The 25,732-nt window shown below is 45.1% G+C and overlaps 1 protein-coding gene across 2 annotated transcripts in view; it reads left to right on the top strand.

Annotated features, from left to right (window-relative positions):
* Window positions 1-9,780: 9,780 nt before the first annotated feature.
* Window positions 9,781-25,732, top strand: part of RNF34 (ring finger protein 34) — a 76,622-nt gene continuing 60,670 nt past the window's right edge. Inside the window, exon 1 of one of the 2 annotated variants that reach the window (XM_077292964.1) lies at window positions 9,781-9,917. In XM_077292964.1, the coding sequence (XP_077149079.1) occupies window positions 9,912-9,917 (6 nt within the window). In that variant the 5' untranslated portion in view covers window positions 9,781-9,911. The remainder of the gene's footprint in view (window positions 9,918-25,732) is intronic. The other variant, XM_077292973.1, reaches the window with a different exon arrangement.

Here is a 25,732-nt window from a genome sequence, read left to right on the forward strand (position 1 = left end):
CGTAACGTTCTCTCTGTTCACTAGGCCTCTGTCAGGATCCCACCCCTGACAGGGACCCCCCTGAATCTTCCCCTGCAACACCCTCTGCCACAGGATGTTGCCTGGCTCCAACCCAGTCAGCTTCTCCCTAACTTCCTGTCTAACCCCCAGTTTTACCAGACTGTGAGGAGTGACCTAATACATAGTACCCTTAGCTCCCCCTGGAGGCCAAACTGTGAAATGTATTGGTGTCTGTGATACCTGGTCAGGTGAACTCCTTCAGTGCCATCAGACGTACCATAGCCCCCCTTAGCGGCGGAGCATCAGTACTGCAACGACCAGGACTCTGGGGCGCTGCACTCCCCCCCCCGGTTAAATCCAGTACTCCTGGACTGGGAAGAAAACAACAATACATGTCAGCAAAAAGACATACAATTTTGAAATGCAATAACAATAAGCAAATTTGAACAGAGCTTCCCTTTATGGGAGGTGAGAACACTTGAACGTTACAAACATGGTTAAATATTTTAAATAACACACTATAAATAACTTCTCTTACCCAACCGGGTATTCTACTAAGTGCAAATTTTTGAACAATAATTTAACATTGCCTTTAAGGACGTACACCTGAATCCACTAAAGACCTTCTTATAAAACACTATAAGGCTAATCAACTTTTCCTTCATTTTCCATCTTTACATCTGCAGGACCGCCTGTCTATCTGCCCCAGGCCTACTGCCTCTCGTTCTGTTGCAGGACCGCCCCTTTCCGCCCGGGCCTACTGCCTTTCTGCTACTATACACAGTATAGAACGTATCATCCATCTCTCAGTTCAGGATCACCGAGCCATCTCTGTATGGCTCCTAGGAGGACTCACCGACTAACCCCATACAGGTTCACTTCCTGTCCTCATTCTCTAACACATTATTAAACATTCCTTACAATTAACTAGCTAACTACATATAACTGCTACATGTCAGCATTATTACTTCTTCTGTTAAAGTATCATCATTCTCTAAGTGCTATCGATGAACGTCCCCTTTAAGAAGGGACCAAGTCTCTATGAGGTAGTGCAACTTCTCACGCTGCAAGTCCGTATGCAGTAAGGACTCTGGTGCTGTTTCCAGGAACAGTATCTTCGCAAAGAGTCCTTTCTTTTGTAAAACCAGTAGAGGGCACCTTTAAGAAAGTGCAAACTATTTACAAAACAGTTTGTGAATCATTCACCGTCCATGATTCGGTAGTCTTTATAACATGGGTGAACAGGGAGCAAAAAGGAAAATAAAAGCAAAAATAAAAGCAATAGGGATCCCGGGTAAATGAAGGGATCCCTTTAAGAATAACCCTAGTCGGGTTTAAAGCAGCAAAAAGCAGGGAAACAAGCAGTTAACTATTTACATATCCATGGCATCGAGGTTTACTTTTGCTCTGGCGGCCGTAGCTCCGCATAGACCTTGCTCGGCAAGGTGATCGGCGAGATCGGGGCCTTTAAGAAGTGCTCCATACCCGTGGCCCGATCCCAGGGTGTAAGGCGCCGGAGTCTATAGGTGCCAGGGAGAGGGGGTACCGCGACGGGGCCTATCAGCAAGTCCACTGCTGGCGAGGCAGGGTTGTTCTTCATACCTGCTTCAGATGCGGTCCCTCCGGTGCCGATCTGCTCCATCTCCGCTGAGGTCTGGAACGCTAGTTGCAGGGCCTTGCGCTGCGGCGTTGTCATCTCCATTTGCAGCACCTCGCTTTCCGGCAGGGCCTTGCTTTCTGGCTTCGGAGCGCTGGAACTTCTTTCTTGCTCCGGACCAGACGAGGCTGCCAACAGACGTCTGATGAGACTCCCGATGAAGGTCTTCTTCCACCCGGCCTCAGCGCTCAGCTGCGTCCGCCGGAGTTGGTCGCCGAGCTCATCCACTCCGGCCTGCAGGAAGTCAATATCAGTGGTGGAGGCCTGGTTGCGGTGCCCCTCCGGGTAGCTGGGGGAGTCCTCTGCTCCTACCCCACGCTCCGGCTCCGGGTGGCTCGTCATGGCGTCCTCCATGTCGTTGACTTCTTCTTCCTGGTCCTTTTCCCGCTCTCTCCTTCGTGGGCGGTTTCGCTTTCTTTGCCCTCCATTAAGGATTAGGAGGTGGATCTCGGCTGCTGACGGACATGTCCTCAAGGGACAGAAATACTTAGACTGGGCGGCCATTGTCTTTCGCGCTCTTCAGCTTGTTTACGCCCACTTCCACGCCCTTCTTCTTCTCCTGCGCTCTCCTTAGCGCTGTAATGGCGGCGGTTTTGGCGGGAACTTTTGGCGGCAAGTGGCAATACACAGTCTTTGCAACAAGTCACAGTCCAAGCACAATAAATCGCAGTTCCAAGGCACACATGACCTGATTCTTCAGGCTTAAGTAGATCTTGTTCGTGACGCCAAGTTGTAGCGCCCCCACTGCCGCAGGGCCGAGGGGTACCCGGTACCGGGCCTCTGAGTCTCTGCTCTGGGGTTGTCACGGTGGCTGGACCCGGTCCGTGACCCTGCTGAGGGGCGTACAATGAAGGCGGAGGGATGGTGACGATGTTATGATGTCGTGCGGTGCAGATCACAGTAAATAACAAGGACAGCAGGTTGCAGTCTCTTTACTGAAGGCTTCAGGATCCTCAGTCCGGAATACGGTTAACCAGGCTGCGCAAGTCCGGCCGGTCCGATGGCACCTTCAGAGTTCCCTTTGCAGGTGGAAATCTGTGCCTACCTTCTAGCGCTTGTGTGTTGTGGTCCTCCCCTGCTGTGCTTACGGGATAGTCCCCACAACTGTTGTGTCTGTTTCTGAAGTTCCCTCACAACTCGATTATGATGTTCTTCTTCGTCCCCCAGATCATATGGCTAGGACGCACCCGTATGACTGGTAGGCTCGGAGCTCTTCCGGGACCCTAGTGTCGCCCCTCTCCAGTGGTTGCCCCCTATGTCTTCTTAGGTGATTTGAGTGAGACAGCCCGCCTATAACTGACTGTCCTGCCGTAGGTTTGAAGTAAGGCCTGGAGCTCAATACTTCCTCGGCGTTCCGGCCACCGCCACCGGCTACGCGCCTCAGTAGGATGTTGCCTCGTCTTACAGCACGACTCCTACTGGTGTTTCTCCTTGTTGCGTTGATCTCGTTTCTCACTCAGCACAATAAACCTCACTTCTTGTCCTTTCTTAGGGCACCGCCGCTATCTCGTGCAGGCGCGGTCCCGTAACGTTCTCTCTGTTCGCTAGGCCTCTGTCAGGATCCCACCCCTGACAGGGACCCCCCTGAATCTTCCCCTGCAACACCCTCTGCCACAGGATGTTGCCTGGCTCCAACCCAGTCAGCTTCTCCCTAACTTCCTGTCTAACCCCCAGTTTTACCTGACTGTGAGGAGTGGCCTAATACATAGTACCCTTAGCTCCCCCTGGAGGCCAAACTGTGAAATGTATTGGTGTCTGTGATACCTGGTCAGGTGAACTCCTTCAGTGCCATCAGACGTACCATAGCCCCCCTTAGTGGCGGAGCATCAGTACTGCAACGACCAGGACTCTGGGGCGCTGCAAGCAGGGTTCGCTTCCACCGCCATATAGCGCCGCCATTTGCTAGCAGCGGGTTTTCACCTGCACGGTGGACCCCGGACTGCGAACGCACCAATATTATTACATCTTTTACTTGGTGCATTCCGCCAGTCCTAACAATGTAAATTAAATGTATGCCTTAACTTCACCTACTTAGACTGTTTAGTGCTGATGCATCACACAGAAATCGGATTACAAAAATATTTAAATACAAATTGCAATGTAACAAAATAGGTAAAAAGCCAAGGGGACGAATACTTTTGTAAGGCAATGTATACTCAACTCTGGTGCAGGTGCCGTTCCAGCGATGTTGGCACCTAATTGCTCGGGGCTCACTTCCTTGTATAGTGTACAACCTCTTTAATAGGCAATTTTCTGATGTCAGGTTCCCTTTAAGTCTTTAGGCTTTCTATAGCATTTTAAGCAATTTTGTTTTCATTACAGGTACAGCTTACTTTATTCAAGATGGCAGCACTCAAAAGCACAAGAAAACAATCGCTCTGATCTTTTTTTAATAACTTGTATAATTAGGTTTTCTTAATTAAAGTTATAAATCTATGTTATCTTTTAGACACATTCATCATCCATTCCACCATATGCTTCTTTTCTTATTAGTGTACATTAATGTAATTTATTGGATGCATCTGGTCGCTCTGCTTCTATTTAGAAGCATTTTGCACGACTGGTTAGTGCTTGTTGTCATGGAGATGTAGCTTGCTGCACAGTGCGCAGACTTTACGCAGGAACTCTCCATGGGATGATTTAGGGTTTCAAATACCAAGTACAATCAGAAATCCATTACATTGCCATGGGCAAATGTGGAAGATTTAGTAGGAACTAAATGTGAGCCATTAATAAGAGGGGGTACACAAGCCCAAGACGAGTCTTAACACTATGGATTCTATGGAGGCACGGTTCATCTTAACATATCAACGACAATGACAGTATAACTGAAAGGGTGGAAAGGAACATCATAACACCTCTCTATGCCAAACTGCCAATAGTCCTGGGAACTAAGTTTTTGGGTGGAACCAAAATTATTCAACTCTCACTGCAAATTAAGATTAGAAACATTTACAGACTAAGTAGCTCAAAACTGTCATGCACCTGCCCTGGATATCCTGGGCTCTGCTTCCTTCCCCTGGGTCTGCTGACCTCTGATGTGCTCCACGTTGGGTTTTGCAAGCTGTGTGATGTGACAGCAGCCAAACATAAAAAAGGCTATAAATCTGGTAGCGCTGTCATCGCATCGACCAGAAGAATAAAGTCTGATAACTTATACCACATGAGGAACGGTGTAAGACATAAATAAAACCAATTCTTCACCTGCTGTTGACTTGTTCATGCTGCCTCCCAAAGATTGCAGTAAGGCTTAGTTCACATTTATCCTGTGATATGGACTGAGCGCTTATACTGGGGTTTTCGTGTAAATATCTAAAATATGTGATTCAGAGAAACCCCCAGTGAAAGATTCCCTATAGTGAGGCAGATGGAGGCACTGTTGATGCCATCTGACCTGTGATCCAGCGGTGACTGTCTTGTTAGGTGTGGACAAAAGCATGGTCCGCCACAGTGTAGTGCGCTTCTGAAATTAAGGACAATACTGAACAGAGGCCAGACTGAGTCCAGAGTAACTCTGCTGTTTCATTATAATTAATTACTCCCTCGTCGGTTTCATCTGAATCATCACTCGGAGATTTAGATGTAAACCCCTATGGAAGTGCTCAGCATAGAGTTCTGGATAAATGTGATCCCAAATAGCAAATGTTATGTAAAATGTTTCCAACAAAAGCTTTAACTCAATACACAGAAAAGCAAGTCGCCACTCAGATTCATCACCTGTCAATGGAAATATAGATGGCTTGTACATTACTGGTAACACAAAGGCTCTGTAAAATTACTATAGCTCCTTGCCCCCCAAAAGAAATTCAATAAATTCTGCACTCCTAAATGCCTTCTGAGCTCCACAGTGTGCCTAAATCACATTTAGCATCCACATGTTTGGTATTTCTGTAGCTAGGAGAGCTTGCCTAATTTATAGGTGAGTGTCTCCAGAAGCATGAGCTAGGCACCACAATGTACTGGTCACTACAATGTACTGGTCACTACAATGCCATTTTGCAATTTTCACTCGGAAACATCCACTGCTGCTTGTTTTTGGAAAACGCCCATGGAGTCAAAATCTTCACTATACCTATAAATAAACTCCCTAAGGGGTATAACGTTTCAAAATGGGATCACTTGAGGAGCGATTATGCTCTTCTAGCACTTAGGGGCTCTGTTTATGAAGTCTGCAAACTATTCTAACAAAATCTGCACTCCAGGAGGCAAATAGCTATCTGTCCCTCCCGAGTCTTGCCATGTGGTTAAGCAGTACTGTTCAGCCACATATGGGGTATTTCCATATTCAGCAAAAATTGTATGATAAATTTTGGTGCCATTTTTACCCATTTCCCAGTGTCAAAAAATGTAAAATCTGGGGTTGAAACTGTCATTATTGTTTCTTCATTGCCCAATGGTATAAAACTTTGTGACATACCTATAGTGTCAGTATGATCACTGCACCCTTAGATGAATTAATTGAAAAGTGTAGTTTGTAAAATGGTGTAACTTAAAGGGGGTGTAGAGATACGGGGTCAGTGGGTGGTCTCGTACGTTGGCCCAGCTGTCTTCAGAAAGACTGTATGGACCAGGGCTCATACCACTGAATACCCACTCTCTCTTCCTGTGGGCAGAACACTACTCAGACAACACAGGGTGATGGTACAAAAGTGTGGCAATAATTTCTTGAACCATCAACACACAATAGCATAAAGAACAGTCCCAGCAAATACCCAAGATGGTTCAAATGACACTCACTCTTCCGCTGACTCGCCCGGAATTAGAGCTGCTTCCAGGGTTGACTTCCACCACCAGTGGCTCACGCTTTTGGCGGGCTTGCACAGAGAGAGGTAGTGACAAGCTTTGGAAGCTAACTGTGAGCAGTGAGGTATGTAGTCAGGTGACCTGATTGTCCCAACCTGGATTATTTAAAGGGAAGGTGCCATAAAAAAAAAAAAATTTTTCAGCAATTGAAAAAATTTTAAGAATTAATGTTTAAATGTTGATAAAAAATCTTAGCATTTGTTTATAATTTAGTAAAATATACTGCTCAAAAAAATAAAGGGAACACTTAAACAACAGAATATAACTCCAAGTAAATCAAACTTCTGTGACATCAAACTGTCCACTTAGGAAGCAACACTGTTTGACAATCAATTTCACATGCTGTTGTGCAAATGGAATAGATAACAGATGGAAATTATTGGCAATTATCAAGACACACTCAATAAAGGAGTGGTCCTGGAGGTGGAGACCATAGACAACATCTCAGTAGCAATGCTTTCTGGCTGATGTTTTGGTCACTTTTGAATGTTGGTTGTGCTTTCACACTCGCGGTAGCATGAGACGGACTCTACAACCCACACAAGTGGCTCAGGTAGTGCAGCTCATCCAGGATGGCACATCAATGCGAGCCGTGGCATTACCTGACTGCCATTAGGTACCGAGATGAGAACCTCAGATCCCTTGTGAGACCATATGCTGGTGCCGTTGGCCCTGGGTTCCTCCTAATGCAGGACAATGCCAGACCTCATGTGGCTGGAGTGTGACAGCAGTTCCTGAAAGATGAAGGCATTGAAGCTATGGACTGGCCCGCCCATTCCCCAGACCTGAATCCAATTGAACACATCTGGGACATCATGTCTCGCACCATCCACCAATGTCACGTTGCACCACAGACTGTCCAGGAGTTGGCGGATGCTTTAGTCCAGGTCTGGGAGGAGATCCATCAGGAGACCATCGGGCGCCTCATCAGGAGCATGCCCAGGCGTTGTAGGGAGATCATACAGGCACGTGGAGGCCACACACACTACTGAGCATCATTTCCTTGTCTTGAGGCATTTCCACTGAAGTTGGATCAGCCTGTAATTTGATTTTCCACTTTGATTTTGAGTATCATTCCAAATCCAGACCTCCTTGGGATATTCATTTTGATTTACATTGATAATTTTTATGTCTTATTGTTCTCAACACATTCCACTATGTAATCAATAAAGATTTGCAACTGAAATATTTCTTTCAGTGATATCTAGGATGTGGGATTTTAGTGTTCCCTCTACTCTATTTTTTTGAACAGTGTATAAAAAAAGAATTTAAAGGGAACCTGTCACCCCCAAAATGGCTGGTGAGGTAAGCTCACCATTATCAGGGGCTTATCTACAGCATTCTGTAATGCTGTAGATAAGCCCCCGATGTTACCTGAAAGAGGAGAAAAAGACGTTAGATTATACTCACCCAGGGGCGGTCCCGTTGCGGTCAGGTCGGATGGGTGTCTCCGGTCCGCTCCGGCGCCTCCCATCTTCATTCCATGACGTCCTCTTCGGGTCTTTATGCCGCGGCTCCGGCGCAGGCGTACTTTGTCTGCCCTGTTGAGGGCAGAGCAAAGTACAGCAGTGCGCAGGCGCCGGAAAGGTCAGAGAGGCCCGGCGCCTGCGCACTGCTGTACTTTGCTCTGCCCTCAACAGGGCAGACAAAGTACGCCTGCGCCGGAGCCGCGGCGTAAAGACCCGAAGAGGACATCATGGAATGAAGATGGGAGGCGCCGGAGCGGACCGGAGACACCCATTTGACCAGACCGCAGCGGGACCGCCCCTGGGTGAGTATAATCTAACGTCTTTTTCTCCTCTTTCAGGTAACATCGGGGGCTTATCTACAGCATTACAGAATGCTGTAGATAAGCCCCTGATAACGGTTAGCTTACCTCATCAGCCATTTTGGGGGTGACAGGTTCCCTTTAAAAAGGGTTGGTATTTCCAGTTTTAAACACTAGGGGGAGCAGCTACTGAAATTTGACACAAAAATCTAGTGTACAACTAGCTCACATTACGACTGCAGTAAATATGGTCTGAATCTGCTCACATGATGCCACTCATCCCCTCCCCTTCTGGGTGTTTTGCTAATAAGGGATAAGAGAGGATAAGATTAAGTTAAGAGTGCTAACTCTTGTTCCCTTTCCAAGTTATGATGAAGCCATGTTTTAGTCCTCAGTATGACGGTGACACATCCCCTCTCATGAAATGGCTTTATAGATTGGCCCTATTTCACAATTACATTTATGACACAATTAGAAATGAACAAAAACTAAATCCATAGGTCCCAACTGTTGCGGATACAGCAGGACGATCCAATATTGTTCTACGCCTTGCTGTCCTGGGCATCTGCGGAATGTCCCCCACTGCTGCCATGCCCCCTCTAATATCTCCTCCTGCCAGGGTAGAAAGAAATGGGAAATGGATGTAGCTATGGGGTGTGTTTAGCGGCATGACCAGAAGGAGCCCAGCGATACGCCTTGTGCAGCTCTGCCCACTTCCTCCTTGGTTAGCTAAATTAGCTTTTTTATTTTCTCTTTTACCTATGGGCTGCTGTCACTATTATTTCCAACATGTTTTTACTCTGTATTCTATGGATTTTCTGTATTGGCCAATATCACTGCTGACTTGGCTTCTTCTATTATTTGTTATACCCTTTTAGGTACTGAACCACCATATTTATTACACACCCATTCTTCAAATAGTTTCTTAACTATATGACATTATTTTGGGGGGAATTATTTTATTTGTGTTCCAGTTACATAGCTGCGCCCTTTATTTTGGCTGGACGTAGTTTATTCTTCTCGCTCATGATCGCCCCTTTCTTTAATCAGTGTGTTGGAGTTTTTGGATGTGCAGTCTGCCTTTTGCATATACTCTTTGTTTTCCATTGAATGCCCCTCACAGCTACCGTGCCCCCCAGTGTGGTTAGGGACATGACAAACCTCTGTAAAGGTTGGGGGGCAATGCTTTGCTTACCCTCCCCGGGTCCAGCGCTGAGTCTCGACCACAGCTCCCGATGTCCGGTATTGTCTGCAGCACTGATGTCACATCAGCAGCGCTGCAGCCGATCAGTGAGCTCAGGGGGCAGGAGGACATCACCTTGTTTTGCACACAGTTTACACTGGTTTTACAAGTGAAAAAGCTGTTGGACAAATCCGCATAAATTCATGGTAAAATGATTGCAGCTGTAAAGCAGGGGCGGCAAAAAGTAGAAGACATTTTACTGTCATTGAAGGGTCCGCGCTCAGCCCTGGCACATGCGCACAGCTGCGCCCTGTGCTAAAGCACGTCCATTCATGTCTCCCTCGCCTGTCAGAGCGTGGTCACGTGTCCCAGTGACGTCACACCCTTCCCCGGACACGTGACAGTGATGTCATCTAACGGTGGATTTTACATGTAACGGTGGCGACTGATGGTTCTGGGTCAGAGACCGGGTCGGTTGGGAGCGCCAAGCGGACGGTGTCATGAAGGTAACGTAAAGCAGCTCCGCTTCCCGGCTGTCAGGCAGGGATCGTGCCTGTGATGTTTGGCTGCGGCCGCAGATCAGTGTATAGTCCCCAGATCATTGAGTGTCCGGAGGTCATGTGCCCCTGCCATGATCGGAGGGGTCAGCCCTGATATTGGGGGCTCAGTGACGGCATCGCAGGTCCCGGGGAGCCCCGGCCTCTCTCACACGGACGCCCCGAGAGATGCCACCCAGGTGGCCGTTATTGTATGTGGCCGCAGACTGCATGACTTGGGTGCATGGCAGCATTGCAGGCTGTGCACATTGTACACACTGGCCTAATGGTTTATTATGGTTTTCCAATATGGCCAAAGAATTTTAGACAAGCGGCTGAAAAAATAAACCATTACGTTGGAAGCTGTGCATGTGGCGTACTAATAAGCTGTAGAAAGGTGCATTTAGCCTGGAAAATCCCTTTAAAGGGATTGTCTGTGACTTTAACATTGGTGGCTTATCCTTAGGTCTGGTCAGTAGAGGTCGGACACCCCCGGCGAGCAGCTGTGCCCGGTGTCTGTATAGTGGCCGCGGTCAGCCTCATATGCTAATAGGCAGATATACAACAGCTGATCGGCGGAGGGGCTAGTTGTCATAGCCCCTCCGATCCCAAGGATTGGCCATCAATGTTAGGCTACGTTCACATTAGCGTTAAGCTAATTTGCGTCGGGTTTGCGTCGGCGACGCAGCGGCGACGCATGCGTCATGCGCCCCTATACTTAACATGGGGGACGCATGCGTTTTTTTGTGTTGCGTTGTGCGACACATGCGTCTTTTTTGCCGCAAGCGTCGGACCAAGAAAACGCAGCAAGTTGCATTTTTCTTGCGTCCGATTTTCGGCAAAAACCGACGCATGCGTCGCAAAACGCAGCGTTTTTGCGTGCGTTTTGACGCGGTTTTGCGTGCGTTGTGCGTTGCGTCGCCGACGCAGCGGCGCACAACGCTAGTGTGAACGTAGCCTTAATGTCCCACCGATCACTAAAATGTGGTCCCAAGCAGTGATCAAGCATGCACAGTGCCCCCATTAAATGTCTGGAGGCTGATGGAGATGGGCAGCATGGTGGCTCAGTGGTTAGCACTGTTGCTTTGCGGTCCTGGGTTAAAATCTCCCCAAGGACAACATCTGCAAGGAGTTTGTATGTTCTCCCCGTGTTTACGTGGGATTTGCGTTATCTGGTTTCCTCCCACACTCCAAGGATATACAGATAGGGAATTTACATTGTGAGCCCCAGTCTGTAAAGTGCTGCAAAATATGATGGCACTATATAGGCAATGCATAATAATTGAGCGCAATACTCTATCGCCATCATAGACACTGCGTATGTGTGACCTCCACTCCATCAAACGCCTTTGGAACTAATGGCTTGGGACCTCCATTCTATTTATCAGGGAGAGGAAAACCAATAAAGAATAAAAAAAAAACCTATAGAGTTCAAGTATTGGATAGAAAATGCTTTAGTTAGTGGCAACATAATGGCACAACAAAAAATGGGTGCCAACACTAACGTGTTGTCATAGAGGGGTAAACCTAGCCAGTCAGAGTGTATACAGCGGCTCTAAGCATGGCTGGTCAGAGTATAGGAAACATAGCCAGTCAGAGTGTATACAGCGGCTCTAAGCATCGCTGGTCAGAGTATAGGAAACCTAGCCAGTCAGAGTGTATACAGCGGCTCTAAGCATGGCTGGTCAGAGTATAGGAAACATAGCCAGTCAGAGTGTATACAGCGGCTCTAAGCATCGCTGGTCAGAGTATAGGAAACATAGCCGGTCAGAGTATACGAAACATAGCCAGTCAGAGTGTACACAGCGGCTCTAAGCATCGCTGGTCAGAGTATAGGAAACATAGCCAGTCAGAGTGTATACAGCGGCCCTAAGCATGGCTGGTCAGAGTATAGGAAACATAGCCAGTCAGAGTGTATACAGCGGCTCTAAGCATGGCTGGTCAGAGTATAGGAAACCTAGCCAGTCAGAGAGTATACAGCGGCTCTAAGCATCGCTGGTCAGAGTATAGGAAACATAGCCAGTCAGAGTGTATACAGCGGCTCTAAGCATCGCTGGTCAGAGTATAGGAAACATAGCCAGTCAGAGTGTATACAGCGGCCCTAAGCATGGCTGGTCAGAGTATAGGAAACATAGCCAGTCAGAGAGTATACAGCGGCTCTAAGCATCGCTGGTCAGAGTATAGGAAACATAGCCAGTCAGAGTGTACACAGCGGCTCTATGCATCGCTGGTCAGAGTATAGGAAACATAGCCAGTCAGAGTGTACACAGCGGCTCTAAGCATCGCTGGTCAGAGTATAGGAAACATAGCCAGTCAGAGTGTACACAGCGGCTCTAAGCATCGCTGGTCAGAGTATAGGAAACATAGCCAGTCAGAGTGTATACAGCGGCTCTAAGCATGGCTGGTCAGAGTATAGGAAACATAGCCAGTCAGAGTGTATACAGCGGCTCTAAGCATCGCTGGTCAGAGTATAGGAAACATAGCCAGTCAGAGAGTATACAGCGGCCCTAAGCATCGCTGGTCAGAGTATAGGAAACATAGCCAGTCAGAGTGTATACAGCGGCTCTAAGCATGGCTGGTCAGAGTATAGGAAACATAGCCAGTCAGAGAGTATACAGCGGCCCTAAGCATAGCTGGTCAGAGTATAGGAAACATAGCCAGTCAGAGAGTATACAGCGGCCCTAAGCATCGCTGGTCAGAGTATAGGAAACCTAGCCAGTCAGAGAGTATACAGCGGCTCTAAGCATGGCTGGTCAGAGTATAGGAAACATAGCCAGTCAGAGTGTATACAGCGGCCCTAAGCATGGCTGGTCAGAGTATAGGAAACCTAGCCAGTCAGAGTGTATACAGCGGCCCTAAGCATCGCTGGTCAGAGTATAGGAAACATAGCCAGTCAGAGTGTATACAGCGGCTCTAAGCATGGCTGGTCAGAGTATAGGAAACATAGCCAGTCAGAATATAAAGTATACAATGACCCTAGATATTAAAGTATGGGGCAGAAGGAGGAGTTAATCCCTTCTCCATACTTTAATATCTAGGATCATTGTATACTTTATATTCTGACTGGCTATGTTTCCTATACTCTGATCAGCCATGCTTAGGGCCACTGTATACCCAATACGCTGACTGGCTATGGTTACCCCTCCATGACCACGCATGTTCACATAATCTGTTTTCTTGGTTGTTCACACTATGCCATTTTAATCTTTGTGTATTTATGCATTTCATGTATTCTATTTAGTGTGGGCTCCCGCTTTTTGTTGTGCCATTATGTTGCCATTCACTCAATAAAGCATTTTCTAATTTTCCGTCCATGGCTTGGGCTCTATTATGAATTCATGTTCGGTGTTGTTTTTTTTTTTTTTTTTTTGCTCTTTATTGGTTACTAGATGGTGGCCCGATTCTAACGCATCGGGTATTCAAGAATATGCATGCCCACGTAGTATATTGCCCAGCCACGTACTATATTGCCCAGCCACGTAGTAGATTGCCCAGCCACATATGTCACAGGTTAAAAAATAACAAATAAACATACTCACCTTCTGATCCGAGGGCCCATTGTAGTTCTAACATACTCGCCATACTTGTAGTTCTGTCGCCTGTGCGCGGTACAGGCGGCAGCTTCCGGTCCCAGGGTGTGATGACGTCGCGGTCACATGACCGTGACGTCATGGCAGGTCCTTCTGCCATACGATCCTTGCTACCGGAACCTGCCGCTTGCACAGAGCGGTTACTGGAGGGTGGCGAGGAGCGGGAAAGGCGGCGGAAGGTGAGTATATAATGATTTTTTATTTTTTTAAAATTATTTTTAACATTAGATCCTTTTACTATTGACGCTGCATAGGCAGCGTCAATAGTAAAAACTTGGTCACACAGGGTTAATAGTGGCGGTAATGGAGTGAGTTACCCGTGGCATTACGCGGTCCGTTACCGCTGGCATTAACCCTGTGTGAGCCGTGACTGCGGGGAGTATGGAGCGGCCGCCCGGCACTGACTGCAGGGGAGTAGGGAGAGACTAATCGGACTGTGCCCGTCGCTGATTGGTCACGGCAGCCATGACAGGCAGCTGGCGAGACCAATCATCAAATGAATAACCGTGACGGAAGTTGCCAACAGAAGGACAGACAGAAAGACGGAAGTACCCCTTAGACAATTATATATATATATATATATATATATATATATATATATATATATATATATATATATATATATATATATATATATATATATATATATATATATATATATATATATATATACACTCACCGGCCACTTTATTAGGTACACCATGGTAGTAACGGGTTGGACTCCTTTTGCCTTCAGAACTGTCTCAATTCTTCGTGGCATAGATTCAACAAGGTGCTGGAAGCATTCCTCAGAGATTTTGGTCCATATTGACATGATGGCATCACACAGTTGCCGCAGATTTGTCGGCTGCACATCCCAAAGATGCTCCATACAAGGCAGGATGGATCCATGCTTTCATGTTGTTTACGCCAAATTCTGACCCTACCATCCGAATGTCGCAGCAGAAATCGAGATTCATCAGACCAAGCAACGTTTTTCCAATCTTCTACTGTCCAATTTCGATGAGCTTGTACAAATTGTAGCCTCAGTTTCCTGTTCTTAGCTGAAAGGAGTGGTACCCGGTGTGGTCTTCTGCTGCTGTAGCCCATCTGCCTCAAAGTTCGACGCACTGTGCGTTCAGAGATGCTCTTAGGCCTACCTTGGTTGTAACGGGTGGCGATTTGAGTCACTGTTGCCTTTCTATCAGCTCGAACCAGTCTGCCCATTCTCCTCTGACCTCTGGCATCAACAAGGCATTTCCGCCCACAGAACTGCCGCTCACTGGATTTTTTTTCTTTTTCGGACCATTCTCCGTAAACCCTAGAGATGGTTGTGCGTGAAAATCCCAGTAGATCAGCAGTTTCTGAAATACTCAGACCAGCCCTTCTGGCACCAACAACCATGCCACGTTCAAAGGCACTCAAATCACCTTTCTTCCCCATACTGATGCTCGGTTTGAACTGCAGGAGATTGTCTTGACCATGTCTACATGCCTAAATGCACTGAGTTGCCGCCATGTGATTGGCTGATTAGAAATTAAGTGTTAACAAGAAGTTGGACAGGTGTACCTAATAAAGTGGCCAGTGAGTGTGTATATATATATATATATATATATATATATATATATATATATATATATATATATATATATATATATATATATATATATATATATATATATATATATATATATATATATATATATATATAGATAGATTCTGATTAATCTCGAATGGTCCACCATTTTTACTCTATCAATCATATGTCATTTACTTCTTGTCACAACATATTTATTTGTTTACTAGTTCAACATATATTATTTGCTTTGTCCAGTGTTTTTGTTTATCTTATCGGGGGGAAGGCGTCGTCTCATCTTATTGAACATGAGTGCGCTGCCCACCAGCCTCCTATCTTCTTGCTTGCCTTGGGTGGTGGGCTCCTGATTCATCGATGTGGCAGCGGACGAGCGGAGTGACACTGTAGTGCTTGTGAGCGCTGTGATTTTTGCCTTGGAGACCTGGCACTGCAAATAGGCTGCAATGGTGGCAGGTAACCAAGGCAACAAGCAGAAAACAATAGAATTAAAAATCCATATTTTCTTGAGAACAGAGAGGATCTTTAATAGTAAGTGAATTGCAAAGTTGCACGTTTTACAAGATCTTTGCTCTTTTTGCCATCTAAGATTGAGAAAACCTCTTTAAAAAGCATACATTCAGACGATCCCACAGTGATAAATAATTTAGAGACAAATGTTAATGGCTGTGTAAGAATTAAAGTATTCCAAGGCTGATCTGGTCTCGCAGTAACTTAGAAAATGGCCAAATGTATTCAGTGGCTTCCCAATAGTTTATTTGTGTTCCTGGAGAGGCAGATGTGAGTAACCCAATGAGTGGAAATGTCCTGCCCTATCTCAGCACCATGGACAGCATGTCGGTCTTGTCACACGTGTCAATTATGTGGTGATGGTGGGACATTTCAGAGTTGAGGTTATCCCGATTATCCGGTTGGCTATCTCTGTATGGAAAATCTGCAGCAGAATCATTTAGCACCGCAAGCGGATGAGATTTTAACAAATCTGTGGTGGAAATTTCTTGTATGGGAATTCAAACTGACCCTAAGAGATAGGGAGAAAAAAGGGAAACAATCGCTGCGCACGATCTAAGTGTAGTAAAAACTGTTTCTAAATTGCATGCTATAATAGTTGCACTCACTAGAAACAGGCGAAATGAGGCATAAACAGAATCGTACTGGAATCCCGAGGAGGGGGACTGCAGCTCGACCAGCTGGGCTCATGGGAGGCTTCAGACAACCATGGTGAAAGCAATCAATAGACATACCCAGATAGTTGTCGGCGCTTCCATCACAAGATTCACTTGTTGAGGGATGTTATTCTGGATTATCTCAATGAGAATAACTGTTTAACTCCATATCAGCATGGGTTTATGAGAAATCGCTCCTGTCAAACCAATCTAATCAGTTTTTATGAAGAGGTAAGCTATAGGCTGGACCACGGTGAGTCATTGGACGTGGTATATCTCGATTTTTCCAAAGCGTTTGATACCGTGCCGCACAAGAGGTTGGTACACAAAATGAGAATGCTTGGTCTGGGGGAAAATGTGTGTAAATGGGTTAGTAACTGGCTTAGTGATAGAAAGCAGAGGGTGGTTATAAATGGTATATTCTCTAACTGGGTCGCTGTGACCAGTGGGGTACCGCAGGGGTCGGTATTGGGACCTGTTCTCTTCAACATATTCATTAATGATCTGGTAGAAGGTTTACATAGTAAAATATTGATATTTGCAGATGATACAAAACTATGTAAAGCAGTTAATACAAGAGAAGATAGTATTCTGCTACAGATGGATCTGGATAAGTTGGAAACTTGGGCTGAAAGGTGGCAGATGAGGTTTAACAATGATAAATGTAAGGTTATACACATGGGAAGAAGGAATCAATATCACCATTACACACTGAACGGGAAACCACTGGGTAAATCTGACAGGGAGAAGGACTTGGGGATCCTAGTTAATGATAAACTTACCTGGAGCAGCCAGTGCCAGGCAGCAGCTGCCAAGGCAAACAGGATCATGGGGTGCATTAAAAGAGGTCTGGATACACATGATGAGAGCATTATACTGCCTCTGTACAAATCCCTAGTTAGACCGCACATGGAGTACTGTGTCCAGTTTTGGGCACCGGTGCTCAGGAAGGATATAATGGAACTAGAGAGAGTACAAAGGAGGGCAACAAAGTTAATAAAGGGGATGGGAGAACTACAATACCCAGATAGATTAGCGAAATTAGGATTATTTAGTCTAGAAAAAAGACGACTGAGGGGCGATCTAATAACCATGTATAAGTATATAAGGGGACAATACAAATATCTCGCTGAGGATCTGTTTATACCAAGGAAGGTGACGGGCACAAGGGGGTATTCTTTGCGTCTGGAGGAGAGAAGGTTTTTCCACCAACATAGAAGAGGATTCTTTACTGTTAGGGCAGTGAGAATCTGGAATTGCTTGCCTGAGGAGGTGGTGATGGCGAACTCAGTCGAGGGGTTCAAGAGAGGCCTGGATGTCTTCCTGGAGCAGAACAATATTGTATCATACAATTATTAGGTTCTGTAGAAGGATGTAGATCTGGGGATTTATTATGATGGAATATAGGAATATAGGCTGAATGGATGGACAAATGTCTTTTTTCGGCCTTACTAACTATGTTACTTGTAAATCAAATATAATCGTTTATTTAGGAGTTACAGGATCAAACAACGCATTTCAACTCCAACATCCCGGAGTCTTCAGGCAATTTTTTTTAAAAAAATCTATCTATCCTATCTATCTATCCTATCTATCTATCCTATCTATCTATCCTATCTATCTATCCTATCTATCTATCCTATCTATCTATCCTATCTATCTATCCTATCTATCTATCCTATCTATCTATCCTATCTATCTATCCTATCTATCTATCCTATCTATCTATCCTATCTATCTATCCTATCTATCTATCCTATCTATCTATCCTATCTATCTATCCTATCTATCTATCCTATCTATCTATCCTATCTATCTATCCTATCTATCTATCCTATCTATCTATCCTATCTATCTATCCTATCTATCTATCCTATCTATCTATCCTATCTATCTATCCTATCTATCTATCCTATCTATCTATCCTATCTATCTATCCTATCTATCTATCCTATCTATCTATCCTATCTATCTATCCTATCTATCTATCCTATCTATCTATCCTATCTATCTATCCTATCTATCTATCCTATCTATCTATCCTATCTATCTATCCTATCTATCTATCCTATCTATCTATCCTATCTATCTATCCTATCTATCTATCCTATCTATCTATCCTATCTATCTATCCTATCTATCTATCCTATCTATCTATCCTATCTATCTATCCTATCTATCTATCCTATCTATCTATCCTATCTATCTATCCTATCTATCTATCCTATCTATCTATCCTATCTATCTATCCTATCTATCTATCCTATCTATCTATCCTATCTATCTATCCTATCTATCTATCCTATCTATCTATCCTATCTATCTATCCTATCTATCTATCCTATCTATCTATCCTATCTATCTATCCTATCTATCTATCCTATCTATCTATCCTATCTATCTATCCTATCTATCTATCCTATCTATCTATCCTATCTATCTATCCTATCTATCTATCCTATCTATCTATCCTATCTATCTATCCTATCTATCTATCCTATCTATCTATCCTATCTATCTATCCTATCTATCTATCCTATCTATCTATCCTATCTATCTATCCTATCTATCTATCCTATCTATCTATCCTATCTATCTATCCTATCTATCTATCCTATCTATCTATCCTATCTATCTATCCTATCTATCTATCCTATCTATCTATCCTATCTATCTATCCTATCTATCTATCCTATCTATCTATCCTATCTATCTATCCTATCTATCTATCCTATCTATCTATCCTATCTATCTATCCTATCTATCTATCCTATCTATCTATCCTATCTATCTATCCTATCTATCTATCCTATCTATCTATCCTATCTATCTATCCTATCTATCTATCCTATCTATCTATCCTATCTATCTATCCTATCTATCTATCCTATCTATCTATCCTATCTATCTATCCTATCTATCTATCCTATCTATCTATCCTATCTATCTATCCTATCTATCTATCCTATCTATCTATCCTATCTATCTATCCTATCTATCTATCCTATCTATCTATCCTATCTATCTATCCTATCTATCTATCCTATCTATCTATCCTATCTATCTATCCTATCTATCTATCCTATCTATCTATCCTATCTATCTATCCTATCTATCTATCCTATCTATCTATCCTATCTATCTATCCTATCTATCTATCCTATCTATCTATCCTATCTATCTATCCTATCTATCTATCCTATCTATCTATCCTATCTATCTATCCTATCTATCTATCCTATCTATCTATCCTATCTATCTATCCTATCTATCTATCCTATCTATCTATCCTATCTATCTATCCTATCTATCTATCCTATCTATCTATCCTATCTATCTATCCTATCTATCTATCCTATCTATCTATCCTATCTATCTATCCTATCTATCTATCCTATCTATCTATCCTATCTATCTATCCTATCTATCTATCCTATCTATCTATCCTATCTATCTATCCTATCTATCTATCCTATCTATCTATCCTATCTATCTATCCTATCTATCTATCCTATCTATCTATCCTATCTATCTATCCTATCTATCTATCCTATCTATCTATCCTATCTATCTATCCTATCTATCTATCCTATCTATCTATCCTATCTATCTATCCTATCTATCTATCCTATCTATCTATCCTATCTATCTATCCTATCTATCTATCCTATCTATCTATCCTATCTATCTATCCTATCTATCTATCCTATCTATCTATCCTATCTATCTATCCTATCTATCTATCCTATCTATCTATCCTATCTATCTATCCTATCTATCTATCCTATCTATCTATCCTATCTATCTATCCTATCTATCTATCCTATCTATCTATCCTATCTATCTATCCTATCTATCTATCCTATCTATCTATCCTATCTATCTATCCTATCTATCTATCTATCCTATCTATCTAATCTATCTATCCTATCTATCTATCCTATCTATCTATCTATCCTATCTATCTATCCTATCTATCTATCCTATCTATCTATCCTATCTATCTATCCTATCTATCTATCCTATCTATCTATCCTATCTATCTATCCTATCTATCTATCCTATCTATCTATCCTATCTATCTATCCTATCTATCTATCCTATCTATCTATCCTATCTATCTATCCTATCTATCTATCCTATCTATCTATCCTATCTATCTATCCTATCTATCTATCCTATCTATCTATCCTATCTATCTATCCTATCTATCTATCCTATCTATCTATCCTATCTATCTATCCTATCTATCTATCCATCAGGATCACTAAAATCCCACATCCTAGATATCACTGAAATGAACTATTCCAGTTGTAAATCTTTATTCATTACATATTAGAATATGTTGAGAACAATAAAACCTAAAACTTATCAATGTAAATCACAACTAATATCCCACGGAGGTCTGGAGTTGGAATGATGCTCAAAATCAAAGTGGAAAATGAAGTTACAGGCCGATCCAACTTCAGTGGAAATGCCTCAAGACAAGGAAATGATGCTCAGTAGTGTGTGTGGCCTCCACGTGCCTGTATGACCTCCCTACAATGCCTGGACATGCTTCTGATGAGGCGGTGGATGGTCTCCTCAAGGATCTCCTCCCAGACCTTGACTAAAGCATCCGCCAACTCCTGGACAGTCTGTGGTGCAACGTGACGTTGGTGGATGGTGCGAGACATGATGTCCCAGATGTGTTCAGTTGGATTCGGGTCTGGGGAACGGGCGGGCCAGTCTATAGCTTCAATGCCTTCATCTTGCAGGAACTGCTGACACACTCCAGCCACATGAGGTCTAGCATTGTCCTGCATTAGGAGAAACCCAGGGCCAATCGCACCAGCATATGGTCTCACAAGGGTCTGAGGATCTCATCTCGGTACCTAATGGCAGTCAGGCTACCTCTGACGAGCACATGGAGGTCTGTGTGGCCCTCCAAAGAAATGACGCCCCACACTATTACTGACCCACTGCCAAACTGGTCATGCCGAAGGATGTTGAAGGCAGCAGATCGCTATCCACGACGTCTCCAGACTCTGTCACGTGCTCATTGTGAACCTGCTTTCATCTGTGAAGAGCACAGGGCGCCAGTGGCGAATTTGCCAATCCTGGTGTTCTGTGACAAATGCAAAGCGTTGTGCACGGTGTTGGGCTGTAAGCACACCCTATCTGTGGACATCGGGCACCCAGACCATCCTCATGGAGTCGGTTTCTAGCCGTTTATGCAGACACTTGCACATTTGTGGCCTGCTGGAGGTCATTTTGCAGGGCTCTGGCAGTGCTCCTTCTGTTCCTCCTTGCACAAAGGCTGAGGTAGCGGTCCTGCTGCTGGGTTGTTGCCCTCCTACTGCCCCCTCCACTTCTCCTGGTGTACTGGCCTGTCTCCTGGTAGCGCCTCCAGCCTCTGGACACTACGCTGACAGACACCGCAAACCTTCTAGCCACAGCTCGCATTGATGTGCCATCCTAGATGAGCTGCACTACCTGAACCACTTTTGTGGGTTGTAGAGTCCGTCTCATGCTACCACGAGTGTGAAAGCACAACCAACATTCAAAAGTGACCAAAACATCAGCCAGAAAGCATTGATACTGAGATGTGGTCTGTGGTCCCCACCTCCAGAACCACTCCTTTATTGAGTGTGTCTAAATAATTGCCAATAATTTCCATCTGTAGTCTATTCCATTTGCACAACAGCATGTGAAATTGATTGTCAAACAGTGTTGCTTCCTAATTAGACAATTTTCATACATATACACCACACCAATGTAGGTGAAAAAGAGGCATAGGCATATATGATGCATTATGAAAGTATGATTTTATTTAACACTCATTTTAAAACAAGACAAGGACATTCATAAAATTACTGATGGCAAAAAAACCGGAAAGGATGAAACGAATAAAGCCGCAAAAAATGTACCGCCCTTATGCTTTTATAAACAATACTAGATGGTGGCCCGATTCTAACGCATCGGGTATTCTAGAATATGCATGTCCACGTAGTATATTGCCCAGTCACGTAGTATATTGCCCAGCGACGTAGTATATTGCCCTGCCACGTAGTATATTGCCCAGCTACATAGTATACAGCACAGAGACGTAGGATATTGCGCAGCTACGTAGTATATTGCACAGAGCCACATAGTATATTGCCCAGCCTTGTAGTATATTGTCCAGCCACGTAGTATATTGCCCAGCCTTGTAGTATACAGCAGAGCCATGTAGGATATTGCCCAGTGACGTAGTATATTACCGAGGCACGTATGTGACGGGTCCAAAAAATAAAAAATAAACATACTCACCTAACGATCCGAGGGCCCCTTGTAGTGTATCATACTCACCATTCTTGTCGCTGCTCCTCCGCGTCCCGCCTCTTCTCTTCCTGGGATCCTGTGCAGATAGTAGTGCTCGGCTTCAGGAAAATGGCCGCGGGATGCCGCGCGTGTGCAGATCGAGATCGCGGCGGCCATTTTCCTGAAGCCGAGTTCCATTGCAAGTGCCAGGGCTGGTGGGAGCAGGACCTATGAAGACGTCGCGGTCACATGACCGTGACGTCACGGCAGGTCCTTGCCACACACCAGCCCTGGGACGGGACCTCACCGCAAGCTGACGCTTTGAAATGGAGCGGTCCGGGGAGCGTGGCGAGGAGCGAGGAAGGCGGCGGAGGGTGAGTATAGCAGTTTTTTTTAATTTATTATTTTTAACATTACATTTTGTACTATTGATGCCGCATAGGCAGCGTCAATAGTACAAAGTTGGGGACACACAGGGTTAATAGCAGCGGTAATGGAGTGCGTTACCCGCGGCATAACGCGGTCCGTTACCGCCGGCATTAACCCTGTGTGAGCAGTGTATGCGGGCGCCGGCAGTGAGTGCGGGGAGTAAGCGGCCATTTTTTTCTGGAATGTGCGCGTCGCTGATTGGTCGCGGCAGCCATGACAGGCAGCTGCCGAGACCAATCAGCGAACGAATAACGGTGACAGACAGAAGGACAGACGGAAGTGACCCTTAGACAATTATATAGTAGATAACATGCATTATAGCCCATTAAATAGTGTATATATACGCAGGGCATACTGCTAAATAACCTATCCTGAGGACAGAAACTATTTTTAATAATAGTATTTTATATTATAAATAATTATGAAATAATTTATGTGCATATACTATATAAATATACGTTTCTGGGATTAAAATTTAACCAAAAAATTCATAGTGCTAAATCCTACGGATATTATGATGCAAAACCTATTAAAGCTTTACACCTCCCAGGACAATATGTCCATCTATACGTATAAGAACTGATGTTGAAATGAAAGTGCCCAGTGCAAAAAATTAGCAGATCCAAATTTAACCATAGCAGCTAGAATCCTATTTTACTCACATAAATATGTGTCCTCTCCTGAATGTCCGTCAGTGACCCCACCAATAGTGCAATATGAATCAGTGTCTGGCCGTGCGATTGCACATTTTACTCAGAAATGCTGCAGTGTTCCAGGGGGGCTAAACATAGTTTTTACCCTTCGCCACGACAGCACCCCACATGAGAGAGAGGGATCCACCCCATAGGAACAGGAAACCTACAGAATAAAAGGAGGCGGTCCCCTCTCCTCCTCAGTTTAGGTTTCCTGTTCCTACAGGGACCCGGCTTACCTACAGATGAAGAGGATCCCTGGGCCATGCACCCGCCTGCGTCGGTATCTGAGGGAACGGCAGGGGCTGCGGTTCCAGAAGCAGCGGCGGGGGAGCACCTGCTTGCAGCCTCCCCCCTCGTCTGGCCAAGCATCCACGGTCCGGTCACTGTGGGTCCGCCCGGCACCGTGAGGACGCGCGAGCTGCAGCGACCGGCTTAATATCCCTGGCCGCCGCATAGTTACTGAGAGCGGCGTGTCTAACCCGGAAGTCGCTGGAGCACTTCCGGGTTGGTCCGGGGAGGCAGGAGAATGGGCGGCAGATTTAAAAATGCAGCGCTAGCGTCGGGCCGGTGTGTGTAAGATGGCTTCACCGGCCGACGATGCGCACTTGCCCGCAGTGCAACAGCGTTCTCCCAGCAAGGAGAGAAGCGCTAGGAGCAGCACAAAGAGTGGTGGTCGACCTCCAGAGAAGGGATCTACCACCAAACGAAATCCGCCTCCAGAACCGGTACCTGTCAGCTTCACTGGGTGAGTTTTTGAGAGAGTCTCTTCCTATATGCTGATATACGTTCCTCCTGTATCCTTCCTCTAGACTAAGAAAAGGACACACAAGTCCAAGCACAAGGAATGTGCTTTATGTACGCAGCCCCTCCCGGATGATTACGTTAAAAAACTGTGTTCGGAGCGTATCATGCAAACCTTACGGCAGGAAAATATAATGACTCCATCAGATGTCAGAGCTATAATCCGGGAAAAAATGCAGGGGTTGGCGCAGACAAGTAGCGCCAGTACCCGTCAGCTTAGTAGGTCCAAATCTCCAGTCAGTTCACAGTCAGAGGATGTACGTATATCCTCAGGCGAAGCGGAATCCCAGCCGAGCTCATCCGAGACTGAAGGGGGACTTTGTCTTCCCAACAGCAGTGTGGACAATTTAATAAAATCTGTCAGAAGCAAGATGGGGTGCTCAGATGAGAAAGAAAGTAAATCGGCTCAGGACATCATGTTCGCGGGGTTAGGACAGAGGAAACGTAGGTCCTTCCCCGTCATAAAAACTATTAAAGAAATCGTAAACAAAGAGTGGGATAAGCAAAATAGAGGTTTTCTACCATCATCCTCTAAAAGACGCTATCCCTTCAGCGACGAGGAGCTAAATACCTGGTCAAAGGTGCCGAAGGTTGATGCCGCTGTAGCCTCCACAACCAAACAGTCGGTCTTACCGGTGGAGGATTCAGGAGTCCTGACAGACCCGCTGGACCGTAAAGCAGAAGCTTTACTAAAAAGGTCGTGGGAAGCCAACACGGGGGCGTTCAGGCCCGCCATATCTAGTACCTGCACTGCGAGGTCACTACTAGTGTGGATGGAGCAACTGGAGGAACAGATTAGAGGTAGAACTTCGAGAGAGTCAATCCTGCCGAAATTCCCTCTAATTAAAGAAGCAGTAGCATTCCTGGCTGATGCCTCCGTGGATTCGCTACGCCTAGCAGCCAGGTCAGCCGGCCTAGTGAACACATCCCGGCGAGCACTCTGGCTAAAAAACTGGAAAGGGGACGCACAGGCCAAAGCAAAACTTTGTGCGATCCCCTGCCAGGGTGAGTTCCCTTTCGGAAAAGAGCTGGATGAACTCCTGAGTAAAGCAGGAGAAAGGAAAAAAGGCTTCCCTAACCAGTATCTTCCATCTTACAGGAGAGCCTTCAGAAGACGCCCCTTTACCAGGAACAAGCCGTTCGAACAAAGGGAGCGATGGGAGTCGAAGGACCCGAAGCAAAAAGGTGCCTTTTTTAGCGGGTCCCATAACCCGAAACGCAAATACCGCTAACCAGGAAGTAGGCGGCA

Source organism: Ranitomeya variabilis, chromosome 1, assembly GCF_051348905.1.
Source record: "Ranitomeya variabilis isolate aRanVar5 chromosome 1, aRanVar5.hap1, whole genome shotgun sequence".
Taxonomy (NCBI): Eukaryota; Metazoa; Chordata; class Amphibia; order Anura; family Dendrobatidae; genus Ranitomeya; species Ranitomeya variabilis.